This window comes from Quercus suber, unplaced genomic scaffold (assembly GCF_002906115.3).
Source record: "Quercus suber isolate HL8 unplaced genomic scaffold, Cork oak 2.0 scaffold_64, whole genome shotgun sequence".
NCBI lineage: Eukaryota > Viridiplantae > Streptophyta > Magnoliopsida > Fagales > Fagaceae > Quercus > Quercus suber.
Window position 1 is genome coordinate 969,963 of NW_027069529.1, and position 17,868 is coordinate 987,830.

At 31.5% G+C, this 17,868-nt stretch overlaps 1 protein-coding gene across 1 annotated transcript; it reads right to left on the reverse strand.

Annotated features, from left to right (window-relative positions):
- Nucleotides 1–11,565: 11,565 nt before the first annotated feature.
- Nucleotides 11,566–16,896, reverse strand: LOC111995821 (protein NRT1/ PTR FAMILY 2.13). Its single transcript, XM_065772797.1, has 4 exons — nt 16,598–16,896; nt 16,242–16,459; nt 13,533–14,104; nt 11,566–12,593 (listed from the first exon to the last, which is right to left on the reverse strand). The coding sequence occupies exons 1-4, from the start codon at nt 16,803–16,805 to the stop codon at nt 11,717–11,719; spliced, it is 1,875 nt and encodes a 624-aa protein (XP_065628869.1). The 5' UTR covers nt 16,806–16,896; the 3' UTR covers nt 11,566–11,716.
- Between the last annotated feature and the right edge of the window lie 972 nt (nt 16,897–17,868).

Here is a 17,868-nt window from a genome sequence, read left to right on the forward strand (position 1 = left end):
GAACATGCACTACAATGGAATTAACAATATTGCTTGAGACTTGAAATTGATTTTTCTTTCTTTTTTCTAAGTTTGTATAATTTTTTTTTAGATACAATTGTATTCTTATTCATTCTAAATAAATTCAAACACGCACAATTATACTTAATTTTCTCATAAAAACTACTATGGATAACTATTTATTATACTTGTAAGGTCACAATTTGGTTCCTAAGCCCAAAAGGTAAAATGATCTAAGCCCAAATAGCCCTATACAATAAATTTGTAGAGAGTGTGTTAGAAAATTAGGCTCTAATGAGTTGGATAACAATTATAATAAATCCAGATGACAAGAAAGTAAAGACAGACTGGTTTTATCCAAAAAGAATTGTCCTTGGCACAATCTGAGGATATCAATTCTTGTATATATCACTTGAATTGGATTATAGGCACATTTCTTGTTGCTACAATATTTTTCTCTTAATTCTCTGATCTCTTTCCATCAGGGTCTTCTTTCTATTTTATACGATCTTCATCTCTATTCTCCATGTGTATATTAGATTGCTGATGTTGATCCTTGTCTTATTAGCACCTTCTAGAAGTTTTTTGGCTGTTAGGCTAAAAATTAATATTCAAGTATCACTTCCTCATTAATGCGGTCAGAGAGTTAGCTACAAAGCATTTAATGCAGGGGTAGCAGTTTTCTCTTAAATATTTCATAATTTCCTATATCTTGTGCTTTTATGATGTATATCATTATCAATAAAATCTCCTAGAGCATTGCTTTTGGATGGCAGACCGCACATTCTGACATCTACTTTGTTCAGTCGAGGCAGTATCCCTCCTCGGCCCACCTTCTTGGACCATCATGACTAGGCCCATTTCTTTATTCATTAATGTCAACCTTTATAACAATGTTTACTCATTCTCAGACTATCAAGTGTCCTCGGACCAGGCTCTGAGCCCAATACATACTACTGGGCCTCTCATCCCTACAATACTCATTTAAATAATTGGTCAGGTTAAGTTGAATCGTGAGTCAATCGTCGTCTTCTTCTTCTTCCCAATTTTATCCTACCTATTTTTGATCTCTACTCACCCAATTTTATCCTACCTATTTTTGATCTCTACTCACTATCACTAGTTTATTTAGATCCAAACCCAAATATTCCAATTCAACCTCGTTTTGGCAAGACAAAGCTGTCATATTTGGGCATGTGCGAAAGGTCACATAGGCAGTAGCATTGAACAAAAAATGGCATTTTGAGATTGGGAATGCAACTTGTAAGATTAATTTCACTCAATGAATTTTTTGGTTTTTTTTTTGCTTACTTTTAGTACTTTTTTAATTGGAAGTCTCTTTTTATTTTAAATACATAATAGTAAGATGTAGTAGACTTTAATCTCCTCATCTTATTTAGTTAGTGGGTGGTATGACAGTTTTTCATTAAAACAAAAGGAGATTTCAGTTAAAAAAACACTGAAAGTAAGCCAAACTTTTTTTTTAACCCTCTAATATTTGTGTGTGCACCTTTTTTTTTTTTTTCTTTTTCAATTTCATGTGTTAGCATTTTGTAACAATTTTTTTTTTTTCTCTCTAGAAAGTTTTGAAATTCCATTTCACTTGCCACTTGGTGTGGTTTTCATGCATTATCACAATAAAATGTTTTTTTTTTTTTAAAAATAGAAAATCACAATAAAATGTTGAATTGCTTTTTTTTTTTTTGGCACGTTAACATTACAACATTCACAAACATAATAGTGGGATTTTTTTTTTTTGACTATCTTGAAATGGTGTATGCTTTTAAATATGTATGCTTACTTGGATAAAGTCGGAATTCTATTAAAGTTTTGGTGCAAAAATTTAGGATTTTTGAATATTCCCATGATTCCATCTACTATTTTAGTATATCACGTTATAGATTATTTACGGCACTTAAAGTGCAACCTTTTCAAAACCTTGTCGGCTCACTCAAAAACTAGTTTACTTAACTTTTCCCAACAACAAGCATTACACTTCTCCAACTCTCCCAAGTTCTTCAACGTACTTTGATTTTACCACATGAACATGTGTTTGTTGAGAATCAGTCATTGTATTTGTACACTTGTTTTGGCTCACATGATGCCTATATTGTCATTTTTCATCCAATAAAAGTGATGGAAGTGTAACAGAATGATAAATTAAGTAATTTTTTTAATATTATGCTAAGAGTAATTTTAGAATCACAAATTATTTAGCCATAATTATGATATAATAGGTTGTGAATGGTTAATCATCACTTAGACATACTATTTTTTCTTCACCGATAACACTCTGACACGTCACAGTTGTAAAAAGTAAAAAACCACTCTTATAATATATACCAATCCACTCTTATAATTCGATTTTTATTTATTTATAAAATTAAGAAGAAAAAAAAAACCCCTCTTATATTTTGGGCTAGATGTTTAAAATAAGATCAAAATGAAATTAGGATAGGATGGGCCTACAGTGGCCCAGATCATGAAGGCCACCTTAGTGGATTACATTTATATCTTGTTTTCATTTATTTTTTAAGGGTCAATGATGATAGGATGCGATGATTAAAACTGGACCAGTAGTACATAAATGATGTAAACCAATTGGGCCATATCACATATGGCTTCAATTTGTAAGAGAAATCAACTGAGTCAGCCATTCTTCTTTCTTTGCCCAACTCCCCATAGGTCCCTAACCCTTTAAAAAAAAAAGATTGAAAGAGAAAAGGTATGGCCCTAACAAAACAAACAATACATATTGGACTTAAAATTAAAGAGAAAAACAAAAAAATTCACAATGAATCAATTGCCCAGCAACATTCTCTAATTTTCTTAGTTGGGATCATATCTCAACATTCATCACTTAAATCTCCTCACTCAAACTCATTATCCAATTCTTATAACTCTAACTCAAAATTTCCCATAACTCTACTCTTTGTTGTGTTTGTCTGGAAATTCTCAGTGAGTATTCCAAACCAAAAACTCAATTTTATGTCAAGCTGTGGGACCAACAAAGAAAGACTACAACCACTAACAATGTTCTCTAACGATAGAAAGATTAAAAATTATAATCGAAACATTAGTGGTGAATAGTAATTCTGCTCGTTGGAGTTCATTATTGCTCTAACACTTGATGTGACTTGACTTACGGGTAGGTCCCACTTGGCTCTAAAGAATTACAATATTGCCACTGTAACTCAGAATCCATGATCTAGAAACTCTCAATTTGTGTTCTCATTTTCACTCCCTCTTAACTAATTTCTTTGAGTTATGAGTGACAAAAAGTGAGAGAAAATCAAGTCAAACAAGTAGAAATGATGTAGGCGCTTCTAAAAAAAAAAGAAATGATATAGGCCTCACAAAAAGTGAGTAATAAGTGATGAGAATTGGACCAACCAAATTGTTGTTTCCCCTCCCACAATTCTTTTCCATGAAGCCATGATGAAATGATGGCCCAAGAAGGTTCTCCAAATTTTCTTAGTTGAGCCCATATCTTTAAAAAGCCCGGAGGAGTTGTACTCCAATTTGCTTAGTTGGGCCATTATGGACAAATTTTTAATGGGATGGACGGAAGGACAACCTTTGATAAAAAGTGTGAATTAAAGTATTTTGAACAAATTTAAAGGGAGTAATTTGTATTTTTCACACACACAAATAAAATAAAAATCTTAGTTGAGCCATCTCTACTGAAAAAATTTGAGGTGTTGACTCTAGTTTTCCTAGTTGGACCTTAATCTTAAACAAACAAACTAAAGTGATATAAATTGTTGTATTTGCCCAATTGTTACTTAACCCAAAAAAATTACCACTTGTACACTTTTATTTAAAGTTATATAGTGCGAAATTTTACAATTTGAACTAAAATTCTAACTTCACACTAATGAGTAATGGGAAAATTTTAGGTATTGTAAATTAGATTTCTTAATTAAATTCAAACACATTGTTGCATTAACTAATAAATCAAAAACAATGTTACATTTTTTTTTAAGAACAATTAAATTCAATACAATTATATATTAAGTTTAATCGAAAAACTTAATATATTGTGATTGAAAGAATTGTGCTAAATGCTAATGTCATAGAGACATCCAATAATATTGGTAGGTAGAATTTGATGGAGACCAGCCATTCAGCTAATATGGAAGTCAAGAAAAATAAAAATAACACCTCCTCGTCCTGTCATATATCGACATTGATGTCCACAGCCATGCAATAGTAGTTATCATTTAGATAGAGAAGAACATTGAGAAGACATGCATCATCACAACATTTATGGGTTTTTTATTATTATTTATTTTTTATAAATATTATTATTGAAGAAGAATTAGTTGTTGTGACTGTCATTCAGATAGAGAGGAATATGAGAAGACATGCATCACCACTAGAGATTTTTTTTTTTTTTAAAAATGATGATGATAAAGAAGAATTAGCTTTAGATAGAGATGAATTATTGAGAAGACATTAATCACCATTACATTTTTTTTTTTTTTTTTTGGTGATAAAGAAGATTTAGCACTAGTGGTTGTCCTTCAGATAGAGATGAGTTATGTGAAGACATTCATATTCACCATTACATTCATGTTTTTTGTTTTTCTATGATAAAGAAGAATGAAATATAGTGGTTGTCCTTCAGATAGAGGTGAATAATGAGAAGACATTCATCATCACTGCATTCATGTTTTTTTTTTCTTTGGATAAAGAAGAATTAGCTTTTAAGAAACGTGCGCAAACCAGAAAACAACATACAAAAAGAAAACATGAGTTTGGTGTTATGACGAGGTTCAGAAATAGGGATGATGATAATTTGAATTCAACAATGAATGGGTTTATACAAATCATACAATTGATATTTGTCTTTTCGTTTTAGATATGCCCCATTTGGATCTGGCATTGGGTTTAGAGAAGAATAAAGAACTTTATGGTCTGTTTGGATTGAGGGGAGGGAGAGGGAGTAAAGTAGATTTAGCACGAAATTAGCTTATTTTTAACCAACTATACTCTATTTCCCTCTTATTTCCTTTCTTTCCCCTTTATCCAAACAGACCATAAGGTTCATTAAATTCTTTAGCAAGATTATTATTTGTTAGGATCAAGCGCTTATTCTCTATACTAAAAGTCTAAAAGCTATAGCTGAGGGTAAGAGCACAACTTTATTCCCTTAAAGGATAACAACTTAGCGCCAACAGGTTAATTGAAACTTGGTCAAACCGTCTCCGGTTCTAGCAGGATGTTAGACTTGGCCCATTAGGCCTCCGGCCAACAATCCAACCCCAACACCTGCACATGCGCAATAGTGAGTCAAACGTGTGACATGGCTCTTATACCAATGGTTATTTTTAAGTCCGACATCATTCACTTGGCAATTTTTATTTTTTAGTCCAACATCATATCCATTTGACAATTTTACTAACTTGTACTTTTTTTTTCTCCACTTTGAAAGTTCAAAACAATAGATATTTTTAAGTTTTAAAGTTGAAATTTTGAGCTTTGGTGTCTGTTGACATTGTTGCAGGAAGTAAAACTTTAAACCAGAGAGCTTTTGCGATAATTATTTTTAACAGCAAGGTTCTTTAGTGTTTCAAATGTTTGACAAATAACATTGAAAACTATAGATGCCATCTACATAATAAAGAGTTGGCTCCATGAATTTTAAGGTCTAAATAAGGAAACAACTTTAAATGAAGACTTTTCTTATATTTAAATATGAATTAAATGTGACTCTCAAAAAAAAAAAAGAATTAAATGATATTTATTTATATTTATTTATGTTTATGGGCTGGAAGTAAACTTTTTCTATTACCTAATCGATTAAAAACAAAAGAAAAATAAATAGTGGTCAATTCACCATTTTACCTACAGATGGTGACCACTAATTATATTGATTTGAAATGGAAGTAAAGTAAACAAAAGGAAAAAGTAAAAAAATAATGCTAGGTACAAAACAATTTTTACAATATTTTTTCATATATAATGGTTGACATAACAAATTATAATTGAAACAGTATTACTTTTACATAAATCAATTATTGACCTCATTTTATTTATGTATGCTATATTAGTACTACTAATATAGCATGTCACCTTAATGCTGTGCAAAAGATTATAAAAATTGTTATGTCTTTAGACTTTATTAAAAGTAAAAGGAGTTTAAGGAAGCCAAACTTGAAAAATTGAATCTAAAATGAGAGCATTCCAAAACTCAAATGTTGATCAACAGGATTGATGTATAAGCTAGTTCTAGAAAAAAAAAGGATCACTATCTTTCTTGATAGTTCATATTTTAGGTTCTGAATTTGTTTACGTGGAAATTATGATTTGAGTTTTTTTTTTTTCTTCCACATTTTGTGGATGTGTGGAAGAGTACTCTCTTCTTGAGGCTTTAAACTATTGCTTAAGTAGTCTGGTAGAATAATCAACACTAAAGATATAATTTTGTTGGTACTATTAAAAAATATAGTTTCAATTTCCACAACATGAAGACTAAATCAAATGATTGATTGGTTGAAGTAAATTACAGGATTACGATAATCAATATAAAAATAATTCAAATTCTAAACATACATGTTGTATATATTACTAAATTGATAGTTGAAATGTTTTTAAATTCTGTAAACTCGTCAAATCAAAGTGGGTGAGAAATTCCTTTTACGTTTTCTTACGTTGAGAATGTAGTTATTAGTACTCTATTAGATCCTAACCGCCATGTTTATTTTTATAATTTTTTTTAATCTTTTGGATAGCCAGCTTAACCACTACCCCTTTTTTCCCCTATAACCACTGTTACTATCTGTGATAAATCTTCTGATTGGATTAATATTATTTCCACCTTCGTTTTGTACTCTGTACTTAAACTATCGAAAAACTGTCATCAGGGAAAGACCTTAAAATTACTTGCAAAATTCATAAATATCTCTAGGTTAGATGATAGTGCTGTACTATATTGCCTTAAATTTCTATGCGAAAGTGTGAGTTACCTAATCAAACCCAGGCCTAGCTGATTTGCACCTCTATGACGCTGATGCTTCTATCTATGGCTGCGTAACAACTAGCACAATCTGCCCAACCTGCTTGACTCCACATTACTCTTCAGTATGAATTGATTTCTAAGTGGGTTAGGTGTGTTAAACCACACACACACACACACACACATATATATATATATATTCTAAACAATATTACATCATCCAATAACCTGTTCTTGAATTCATATTTTGAAAATTTCATCGTTAGATTACATGTTTTATATGTTCTGAACATGCATGTCAATTAGATATTATTTGCTATCCAATCCATAAACTGATCATCTATGCATTATTTTAAACTAAAACTTGAATTTAAATAATTGATTGATAACATAATTATTGATCTTTGATTATTTTGAAATCTTACAAGCATAAAGACTGGTATGCAGTAAATTATATATATTAAATTTTAGTGTTGTTATCTAGTTTTTTACTCATCAACAATAACACTCTTCTAAACACTACGTCTAATTGCATCCTGTGATGATATACAATAAAAATGACATGGAATAATGTGAATGAACTTACACATCATCAACTACTAGTAAAATAAACCATGAAAAAGATTGGGTTCCTTGTATGATTGCTTCGAATGGCACGTTGTGACTAGTGGTTATAGTCAGGTGCAAAGTTTTTCTATAGGCTTTCTGGTGGGCTCTTCTAGGTGCAACAAGGTAGCTACAAGCCAGATATTTGAAAGAGATAGAACAGAAGCACTTATAGAAGGGGCCAGAATATGTATTGATTGATTAAAGATTTGTCCTATACTTTCTGCCTCTTTTTGACAGGCGCAAACATGAATAAACCACATAATATCTCAAGCTTTCACACTTATATGATCTAACCTACTGTGACAGTTTGTTCATATATGTGATTTATTTTATTTTATTTTAGGGTGAAAGTTCATGTGTGACTTTACAACTACATGATATTCGGTCAACTTAGAAAGTGGGCATTATCTAAGTGACTATGAAAATATGATTAGTTCAACTTGGAAAAGATGGCACAAATGTTGGTGGTGGCCGGTGGAGATTCTAACACGGGTAAGAATAACACACTGAATGGGCAAAAACTAAAAGTCAGAAATTCCGGAAAGGTATTCTTTTTATTCACTAAAAACCAAATGACAATGCTTCTTAAGTATGTCAGCAAAGGAGAAAGTGGCAGGCAGCAAAATTTTTTAAGTTCTAGGATTTGGGAATTGAGATTTTGAAAGCTCCAACAATGCTATTCCAAGCTTGATTGATATTCTATATAATCAGCCTAATATGGCAGTACCCAATAAGCAATCGATATGGACTCTTGGGAATATTGACTGACTACTCAAGTGGAGGATGGTCATGAAGATGATGATTATGTAGAGGACGACAATGTGGAAGTGGTCAAGATTACAATTATATAGAAGATGATACAAAGAGGTAGGACTATTGCATTGATCAGTTGTTTTATATCACTTGATATTTTCTAATAAGTTAACCATATATTAACACTATGATACTTTTTTGGAGGCGTGGAATGGGAATAATGAATTCCCAAGTTTGTTTTTGTCCTTTGCCTATGTGGGGAAAAAAAAATGCTAAATAAGAAATCAAAGAGATGTGTGTGGATAAGGCTTAGTTGCAAATCTAAATCTCTAAGATAACACAAGCATTTATTATAAGCACACATCCTTACTTCATCGTTAGAAATTTGAAACTAAACTCTTTTTTTTTTGGTGGGGTGTTGTGGGGGAGATGAGGATTAGTTGTAAAGGATGCTCCATAAAAGAAATTCTATGAATACAATAAAATTTTACAACATTTTCATAAGATCATTGTTTTTAGTTGTGGTAGGTTTGGTTGTAATATTTATTTGAGTAAAATACTATTTTAGTTTCTAAACGTTACCAAAAGTTGGTTTTTCATTCTTAAATTTTAAAAAGTTCTTTTTACATTCTTAAATTTTATAAAGAGTTTTTTCAATAGTTTAGAGACAAAAATATAAATGATTTTTTTTTTCAATAGTTTAAGAATAAAAACAAACTTTTGATAAAATTTTAGAACATAAAGTAAAACATATTTAATAGTTTAGGAATAAAAATTGAACTTTTCATTAGTTTAGGAATAAAAAACAAACTTTTTAAAGTTTAGGATGATTTGGACATAACTTATATGATATAGATGATTTGGACATGAGTTTATGTAATACTGATTTCATTTTGAATATGTTGATGATAATAATTAAATGATTGATAATTATATAAAAAAAAATTTCAAATGGAGTATAAGAGGGTTTATAATTTCACATGAAATGAATTTTTGCATTCAAATAGATTTAGTCACAATTTATGTGAATTTTTGTCACTTTTAGTTAATAGTGACTCATTGAAGGCATGAATTCACATGATTTCAGAATTTAAGGTTTTAATTAAAACTTTAAAAATTTTAGAGTTTAATTTGAAACCTCCCAAGTTACAACAAGGGGCTGGATTATTTAATTTACCACAATTTTTAATAAAGTATAATCACTTGATGCAACCACAACTTCTAAGATTTAACTTTTATTATATAATATTTTCCTCTCCTTTCCTTTGGTGGCCATAACTGTAAGGGTTTCAGGCTTTTGTGATTGTTTGGAAAAATAAAGCATCAATCATTATATATAAAAATCATTAAAATGTTCATATGAATAAGCTCCAACTCTCTTTCTTTTTGGTTTCTAATAAGAGTAATGTCAAGGATATAATTTTTTTTCACAACTGCCACATATCTTAGTTTTTTTTTTTTAATAGTTTATTTATCTTAATTTTTTATATTTAAAAACTTTATTTTTCTAGGTATAATTGTATTTTTATTCGCTTTCAACAAATAACAAAGAGACATCGACCTGTAAGTCGATCTAAATGCACAATAGGAAAGATGAACAGCGGCAAATTAAAGAGCATTTTCTTGAGTCTATCATGATATCATCCATTACTAAACAGAGAAGGAGCTAGAGTTCTGGGGTAGAGATTGGGGGACATGGCTTTATAAGGTCAAAAAATTAGAATAGTAAGTTTACACAACTTTTTTCATATAACTGTTATTTTTTGTTTTGTTTTGTTTTGTATTTTTGTCTTTTTAATGGGATTCATAACTGTTAAATTGATAAATAATGTGGTAGATAATAAACTGATATTAATAATGGACCCATGTCAAAGTTGACAGTAAATTATCATCTTAGGTAATTGAAAAAACCAAAATTTTGAATAATATTGTGCATGTATGGATTACAAGAATTTTATTGGGAAAGATTATGAGCATAATTAAGGAGAATGTGACTTAATATATGTATATATATATATACACACACACACAATCGCTTCATAATCACTTGAACTTGTGTCACTTTGATAGGCTCAAATCTTAAATAAAAAAAAGAAAAAGAAAAGAAAAAAAAAAGACTGTATTGCATAAACTCCTTAAAGATGCACGTACGAGTCATTGATCTATAATGGCTCTACATGAAGACACTTGCTAAATAACATGGGAGTTCAACTTTTTTTTTCTTTCTATACATCTTTTTGAGTTTTGACAAGGAAAAAGATAAACCGACCATGCACATTCTCTCCATTGCAGATTCATGATCGATCATTGCACTGGCAGATAAATACAATTCCTTCATAATCAATGTTCATATTATGAAGGATATTTTTTATGTTTCATTGCTTTTCTGTGCCATGTCTGCACGCATGCACATTCAAAAAGATATGTAGCACCAAAAACATCCTCTCCGTAGCTAGTACAATCATTATAGTCTTTCTAACCCTTACTCATTGCCACGTTATTCCACTGCTAAATTTCGTGATTTTCGATCCAGAAGTTGGTCACTCTCATTTTGTGCCACACATTCTCACACACTCAAAGCCACAATTATTGAAACATTTTTGGCATTTTTGGCAATGTCAAATATATACTACAAACAGCCAAGCCAACCAAAATAAATGTGCATGTCCTATGTAGTAGGGCATGCAGGTACTATACTTTTACACGTTACAACAATGGCCTAATGTCAACGAAGTTACTTTGTTAGACCACCGTCCATGTGAGTTGATACTTTTTCAAGCCTTAAAGGCTTGAGGAGTTCATGGACCCAAGTTTGAGTGGTCCCGGCGTGGGGTTATATATTGTTGATTGTCATAAAAGAAAAAAAAAAGGAAAAAGAAGAAGAAGAAGAAAACAAACAGATGTTACTTTGTTAGGTTTTTAGTGTTGGTATGTTTCATGACACTCTTATAATCAAATTAAATATCTTGATTATGTTATTTTATGTAAAAAAGAAGAAGATTAATTTATGTATTTTTGGGTTAAAGGCTCACATGAGAGTGAAGACAAACTCACTCAAGCAAGATAAGTGGTTTGTTACTTCAAATCCATTCAAGAAGATCATCTAAGGCTTGCTTGAGCGAGGTTGCAAGAAATAGAACATTTATTCTATGTTTGCTAAACCCCACACAACATTTTTTTCATAATTGTTGACTTGATATATATAGTGATTAAAAGCAACATCACTTTTATGTAAGTCCAACATTAATATCACCTTTATTAATTATGTACTAATTACAAGCTTAATTTTTTTTTTTTTTTTTTTTGTTGAGAAACTACAAGCTTAGATTACAACTGAAAGAGTTTAAGAAAACTCATAATAAAGCTATGTACGTAAAACTTAGGAGACCACATTCAGGCTTTGATCGAACTAAGTTCCACATCCACATAATGCTCATCTTCCTTCTGCAAACTGCCCCTATAACTATAATTTTTAGCACAGTATACAAAATATATCAAATTCAGGACTCCCATCCCTGCAATAACGAAGTAGTAATAATCCAATCTTCCAACGTTAATATCATTGGTCAACCAATCAGGCCTGATTTTCGTTCTGGTGGCATGATGAACAATGGTGATCAAAATGCTACTCAGGTAGCTAGCTACAGCAAAGGAACAGGAAAAAAGTGAATTCCCAATGCTTCTCATGTGCTCAGGAAACTGCCTGTTAAAGAATTCAATCTGTCCAATGATATTGAAAGCCTCGCAAAACCCCATCAAAATAAGCTGTGGTGCTAGCCACATGACTGACATTGGTGCAACCCCTAAAGGTTGTGGGTGCAACATAGCTGAAACCCTTCTTACCCTTTCAATCAATCCAGCTACAACCATTGATAGAATTGAAAACACAATCCCAATTCCAATTCTTTGGAGAACTGTGATTCCACCTTCATGTTTTGTGATTTTTCTAAGGGCTGGTACTAGGAATCGATCATAGAATGGGAGCCATAGCCCTATTGTAATGAATGATATGACTCCCATTGAGCCTGCTGGGATTTGGAAGTGTGGTCCAAGGTGACGATCCATTTTAAGGGCTTGTGACACAGTGAATGTTCCTTGTTGTGTCATTGAAATGAGGCTAATGATTCCAGCAGACCAAATTGGGATGATTCTAATCAAACATTTAACCTCTTCGACCTGCTGGATGGTGCAGAGCCTCCATGGATTCACACAAGTCCCATCGGGCTTTAGTTCATCCTCTTCTAATACCATTGCAGCTTTGTTTAAGAATCTGAGGAAATGAATCAGTCAGTGAATTTAATTACATAAACAAGCAAATTACATATGGCACATCTTCAATATTGGACTTACTAACATATATGATAGATGTCCTATTCTTATTTACCAAGTTTTCTCCACTAATGCTTAATTTTTTTTCCTAATTCATTAAGTCTTAAAATACGACCCATACACAAGCTAACATCTTATGTAACAATTGTATATAATATCTCATTTACATATGATCAAATCTCATACATGTATGTAATTATTACCCAAGATAGTAAATCTTTCATACACATATGTCAAAACATAACAAAAATTTTGCTGGGAACAATTAATACCATTTATGAAATTCATAATTTTTTAATAATTTAAAATTTTAAGATAAGTGGTAGTTTATCCTAGTATTAATACAATGATATGAGTTTTTTTTTTTTTTTTTTTTTGAGAATCGAGATAAAACAATAGTCAAAATGATTAATTTTGTAATTTTCTAATAGTATAAGGTTTTGGAGCAATGAATAGTTTTTTTTTTTTTTTTTTTTATAAGGAAATTAATAGTTTACTATATTACAAAAGTGTAAAATCTATTTTTAAAACCCAGCCATACGTTACGTTAGTTCTAGAAGCAAGTAACAGTAACTCCACTCAGTTCACTGAATCTTAGACCAAAAATAATAATAATAATGAACTAGTAACCGATTCATTTTAAAATTTTTTTTTATTAAAAATGGTCTATCATAATCCACAATAGATGTGGGGGCATGACGCAAGAACAAACAAAACTCATGGGTCCTCAATTATTATGTGACATCAAACATGTAAAAACAAGCCACCCCACAGCTTTTGAAATATAATCAGTGAGTTTTTTAAGCATTCACAAAGATCATTATACCATCAATCAAAAATATACAAGTTAGAAAAATCTTTTGTGATAGAGATGCATTACCTATAATTGTTGGTGAGAGGAAGCTTTGTCAATACAATCCCCTTCAATGGAGGATCATAAAAGATTGGACCTGCTTCACTGTCCAATGGAAGTTTAATCCCACGCTTCTTATAAGCTGCAGAAAGAACATGAAAAATGCCAGAAAGTGGGCTACCTTCTGCTTTGACATGCACATAAATCTTTGTTCCAATGAAGAATAATATGATTGAGAATAACATGCACAAGGTTGGCATGCCAAAGCCAATGACCCAGCTAACAGAGTCTTGGATATAAACCACAACAGTTTGAGTGAACAACAAGATCACTGTGAATGTGGTGTAGTACCAATTGAAGAAGCTGTTGATTCCTTTTCTTCCTTCATCAGAAGTTGGATCAAACTGGTCCACACCAAAAGGAATGCTACATGGCCTAACCCCACCTGAGCCTATGGACAAAAAGCCAAGACCCATTATTAGAATACCCAGTTGAGCTTTGGTTGGACCTATGCATTGACCCAATTTTTGCACTTGTTTGGTGCATTGTGGAGGATGAAGCTCCGGCAGCCAGGCCGTCAAAGTCACAGTCAGCATTCCCTGTTGAATTGTGAATTATTGTTTATCAAAATTATTAAAAGTTAGTATAATACTGTATTGTATATTAAACTAAGGAAAATGTTAATAAGTGCCGTTGGGGCATTAGTTAAAAATATATTTTAAGAAAATTTTAATATCACTGTTATGGGAAATGAAAAAAGTTGTCAAAACATTAATTGTTTTTTTTTTTTTTTTTCTTTTCCCATAAAAACTTTCTTTAATTAGATTGTTAACCAATACCCTACGACACTCGTTAACGTCACCCACTTAAACTAATTCACAGAAAGTTTTGTATGATGATTTGAAGTAAAACTACTTTAATGATGAAAGTGACATATGATAAACTTAATTAATTGGCACTATAGGATATGTGCATCAATAAATAAATGCATATGAAATTACTCGGTTTTTATTCAACAACTACTATTCTCTGGAATTTCGTACATATTCAATGATGTACAGGCTATTTTTAAGAGATTGTTAGGACTAATCAATTCCTTTTTTTTGGGGGGGGTGGTAAAATAATCAAGGTCTCATTTAATAATAATAATAAAATGAATAAATAGGAAAAATGATATAAAACTGACTCTAAAGTGTATAAAATCGATCCTAAAGTATATAAATTAAGCTGACAAAATACTAACATAAAGACAATTTCTCACACAAAATTTGGTGTTAACAGATATTTTACTGTACCTGTTAACACAACCCAATAATCAATACCTTATAGTATCATGCACTTAAATTTACCTCAGAAAAAGTGCCATTTAATTAATTACATTTATTTATTTATTTATTTGTAGTTAATGTGTCTCATAGTGGAAGAAGTGAAGAACTAAATTAAATTGGTACAATCATTATTCTTTATAGATTTTTAAGTGCTGCAGGGGTATTCAAATCATATGTAGAGGACTTTAATGAATTTTATTTTTTTATTTTTGACAAGAGGACTATATTGAATTAAAACACCAGAAAGTTCTATTTAACCAAACGACAATAACAAATTAACAATACTCACTATTAAACTAGTCCAATTGGGACACCTAGTAGGGATTCTATAGTCTATTCTGGATTACGAGTCACATATGCATATTAAATATATATAATTGACCAAACAATTCATTATGTTTTTGTGAAGCTACCATAATAATATCAACCATCCAACTGGGTCCACGAGAAAGCAAAAGGTTAGCTTGTGCAGGAATTTTTCTTTCTACAGTTCCATATCATGCACCACAAAATTGAATTGTGGCGGTAGAGGGGTGACAGAGCCAACTCTTGAGGTTTCACTATCAACCAAAACAAAAATGAAAAAGATGTATTTCGAGTTACATCCACTGCGTTAAATACCACGCATGCATGTGCAGATAACTGTCGCACATCCTTGAAGTATTTGCCACCTAAACAAATTAAATGTCTCTTCTACATAAATCATGATGATTTGGAGGGTCTTCCAATAACATTTGGAATTTACTAAATTAACACTAGTAAATGAGAGAGTGAGAGGAATCACCACCGATGTTAGGCTCAAAGTGGTACCTCCTCTTGCCACGAGGACTTAGGGGTATTTTTCATGGGCTCTCTAGTTCGAACATCAAGGGTGAGATTGGCGTGGGGTTTAGGTATTAAGATTTCTGAACTTACTCTAAAAAAAAAGTGAGAAAAAGAAAATTGTAACTTATAATAGAGATACTAAGCCAACCTTATTATGACTTATATTAACGATTGAATATTATTATGTAAGTGACTATATTATTATAATTTTTTGATATACAACCTTTTTATTGAATTATGTTTATACATGTCTTTAACCGGTAAAACTTAGATTCGCCTTTAACCAATAAAACTTGTTATAACTTTAATATAAAACCTTTTTAATGAATCATGTTTTTACTGGTCTTTAACTGGTAAAACTTGGACTGAACTTATTGTAACTTTAGTAAAAAACCTTTCTAAACCATGTCTGTACTCACCCTTACCAGTAAAACCTACTTGTAAAACCTAGAACTTAATCGCTAAAATCAATTGTCGGATAATTCAAAGACATTACCCCTAGCCGGCTGAATAGTTTGGCTCATGCACACGAGCTTTGGTATACCTATTACAGGATATAATTTATAAAAGATGGGGGACATACTAAAAATAATGCGAAGGATCCAAAAGCAATAGTCCAGAAGCGGCCCACATAGGAATCAGAGATGAAGGCACCAAGCAAGGGTGCAAAATTTGAGACACCACCCCATAGGTTAAGAATATTGGCTGCAGAAACTTGGTTCATGTGAAGCTCTCTGGTCAAATACACCATAAAGTTCGCCAACAATCCAAAAGATGCCATCCTTTCAAACGTTTCATTTCCTGCACATCAAAATATATATAACGCCAACTCCTTTAATTTCTGTCAGATCTCATGCATTCCTTACTGTGTCTATATGTTTATATTTGTGTGTGCGTATGTGTGTGTGTAGAGAGAGAGAGAGAGAGAGAGAGAGAGACCTAAGATGAAGGGCATAGCCTTCCAACCACCAGGCTTTCTTTGCTTTGTATCTGAATCTGATAAGACTTTGCCATCCCTTTGTTGTTGTTGTTGCTGTTCCTTTGATGATGATGATAATCTTGAAGGTATGATTTGTAAGCATTTCATGTTGCAGAATGACCAAGATGATGAGCTTGCTGACTGTTGCTTCTTAACCTCAAGAGCCATTACTACTATATTTCTGATTTAGACTACTTTTTTAGTATCTTTAGCACTCCTTTCAAGTCAAATAGAGGTGCTCACTTTGATGAGGTTTGAGTTAAGGCAAATATGTATAGCCTATATATAGCACAAATATGTATGAAGGGAAGAGGTGGTGAGGTTGGGGATGATATTGAATGGGTGACGAAATTTTGTCAGTCACAATAAAAATATTTTAGAGCACTATCAATAGTGGTACTAAATAATCATATAACTATTTTTAACATTACTAAATATCAAAATATATTATGCAATAATGGAGCCAAAGTTATATTTTTTTGGCTCTATAACTACAGTGCACAGCTACTTTTGATTGTGCATTGTAGCTGAAAAGTATTAAAAAAAAATTTATTTTGCGTTCACATTACTTTTATCTCTCTCCCCTCACTATCTCTCCATGTTTCTCCTAATGTCCACCATGCATTCACACTATTTTTTGTTGTGGTTTTGTTTTGGTAGTTAAATGAAATATTATTTTATTATAGTGTTTATATTATTTTATTGTGTTAAAAGCTAAAATAAAACCACTGTCATTGGATGTGAGAAAATAAAGCAGATAAAATGACTTTTTGTGGTGCTAAAAAGTTAAAAGAGGAAATTACACTTTACCACCCTAAACTATCCACTAGATTACACTTTGCACCATAAACTATCTGATTGCACACTTTGCACCCTAAACTATCACATTTATCACGCTTTGCACCCCGGTATTATTTTTACTGTTATATTTAACAGAATCTTGCTGCATGTGACTAGCACATGCTTTTTACTTAGGTGGAACAAAGTTAAAAGACTAAAACACCATTCTTCAATATTAATTAAAACAAAACCCAAATTTTTTCTTATTTGTTTGGTTTCCCGCTGTTTCATCTGCACTCTCCCTCTCTCTAAAAGAACACAAAATCTCAGAGTTTCTCTCTTATCTTCCTTGGCCATTGACAAAGTTTAAATCTTCTATTGCAGGTTAGCAAAATCAAAATGCATTCAGTTTATGAGATTATTGTTCTAAACACTTAATGCCCTGACAGCA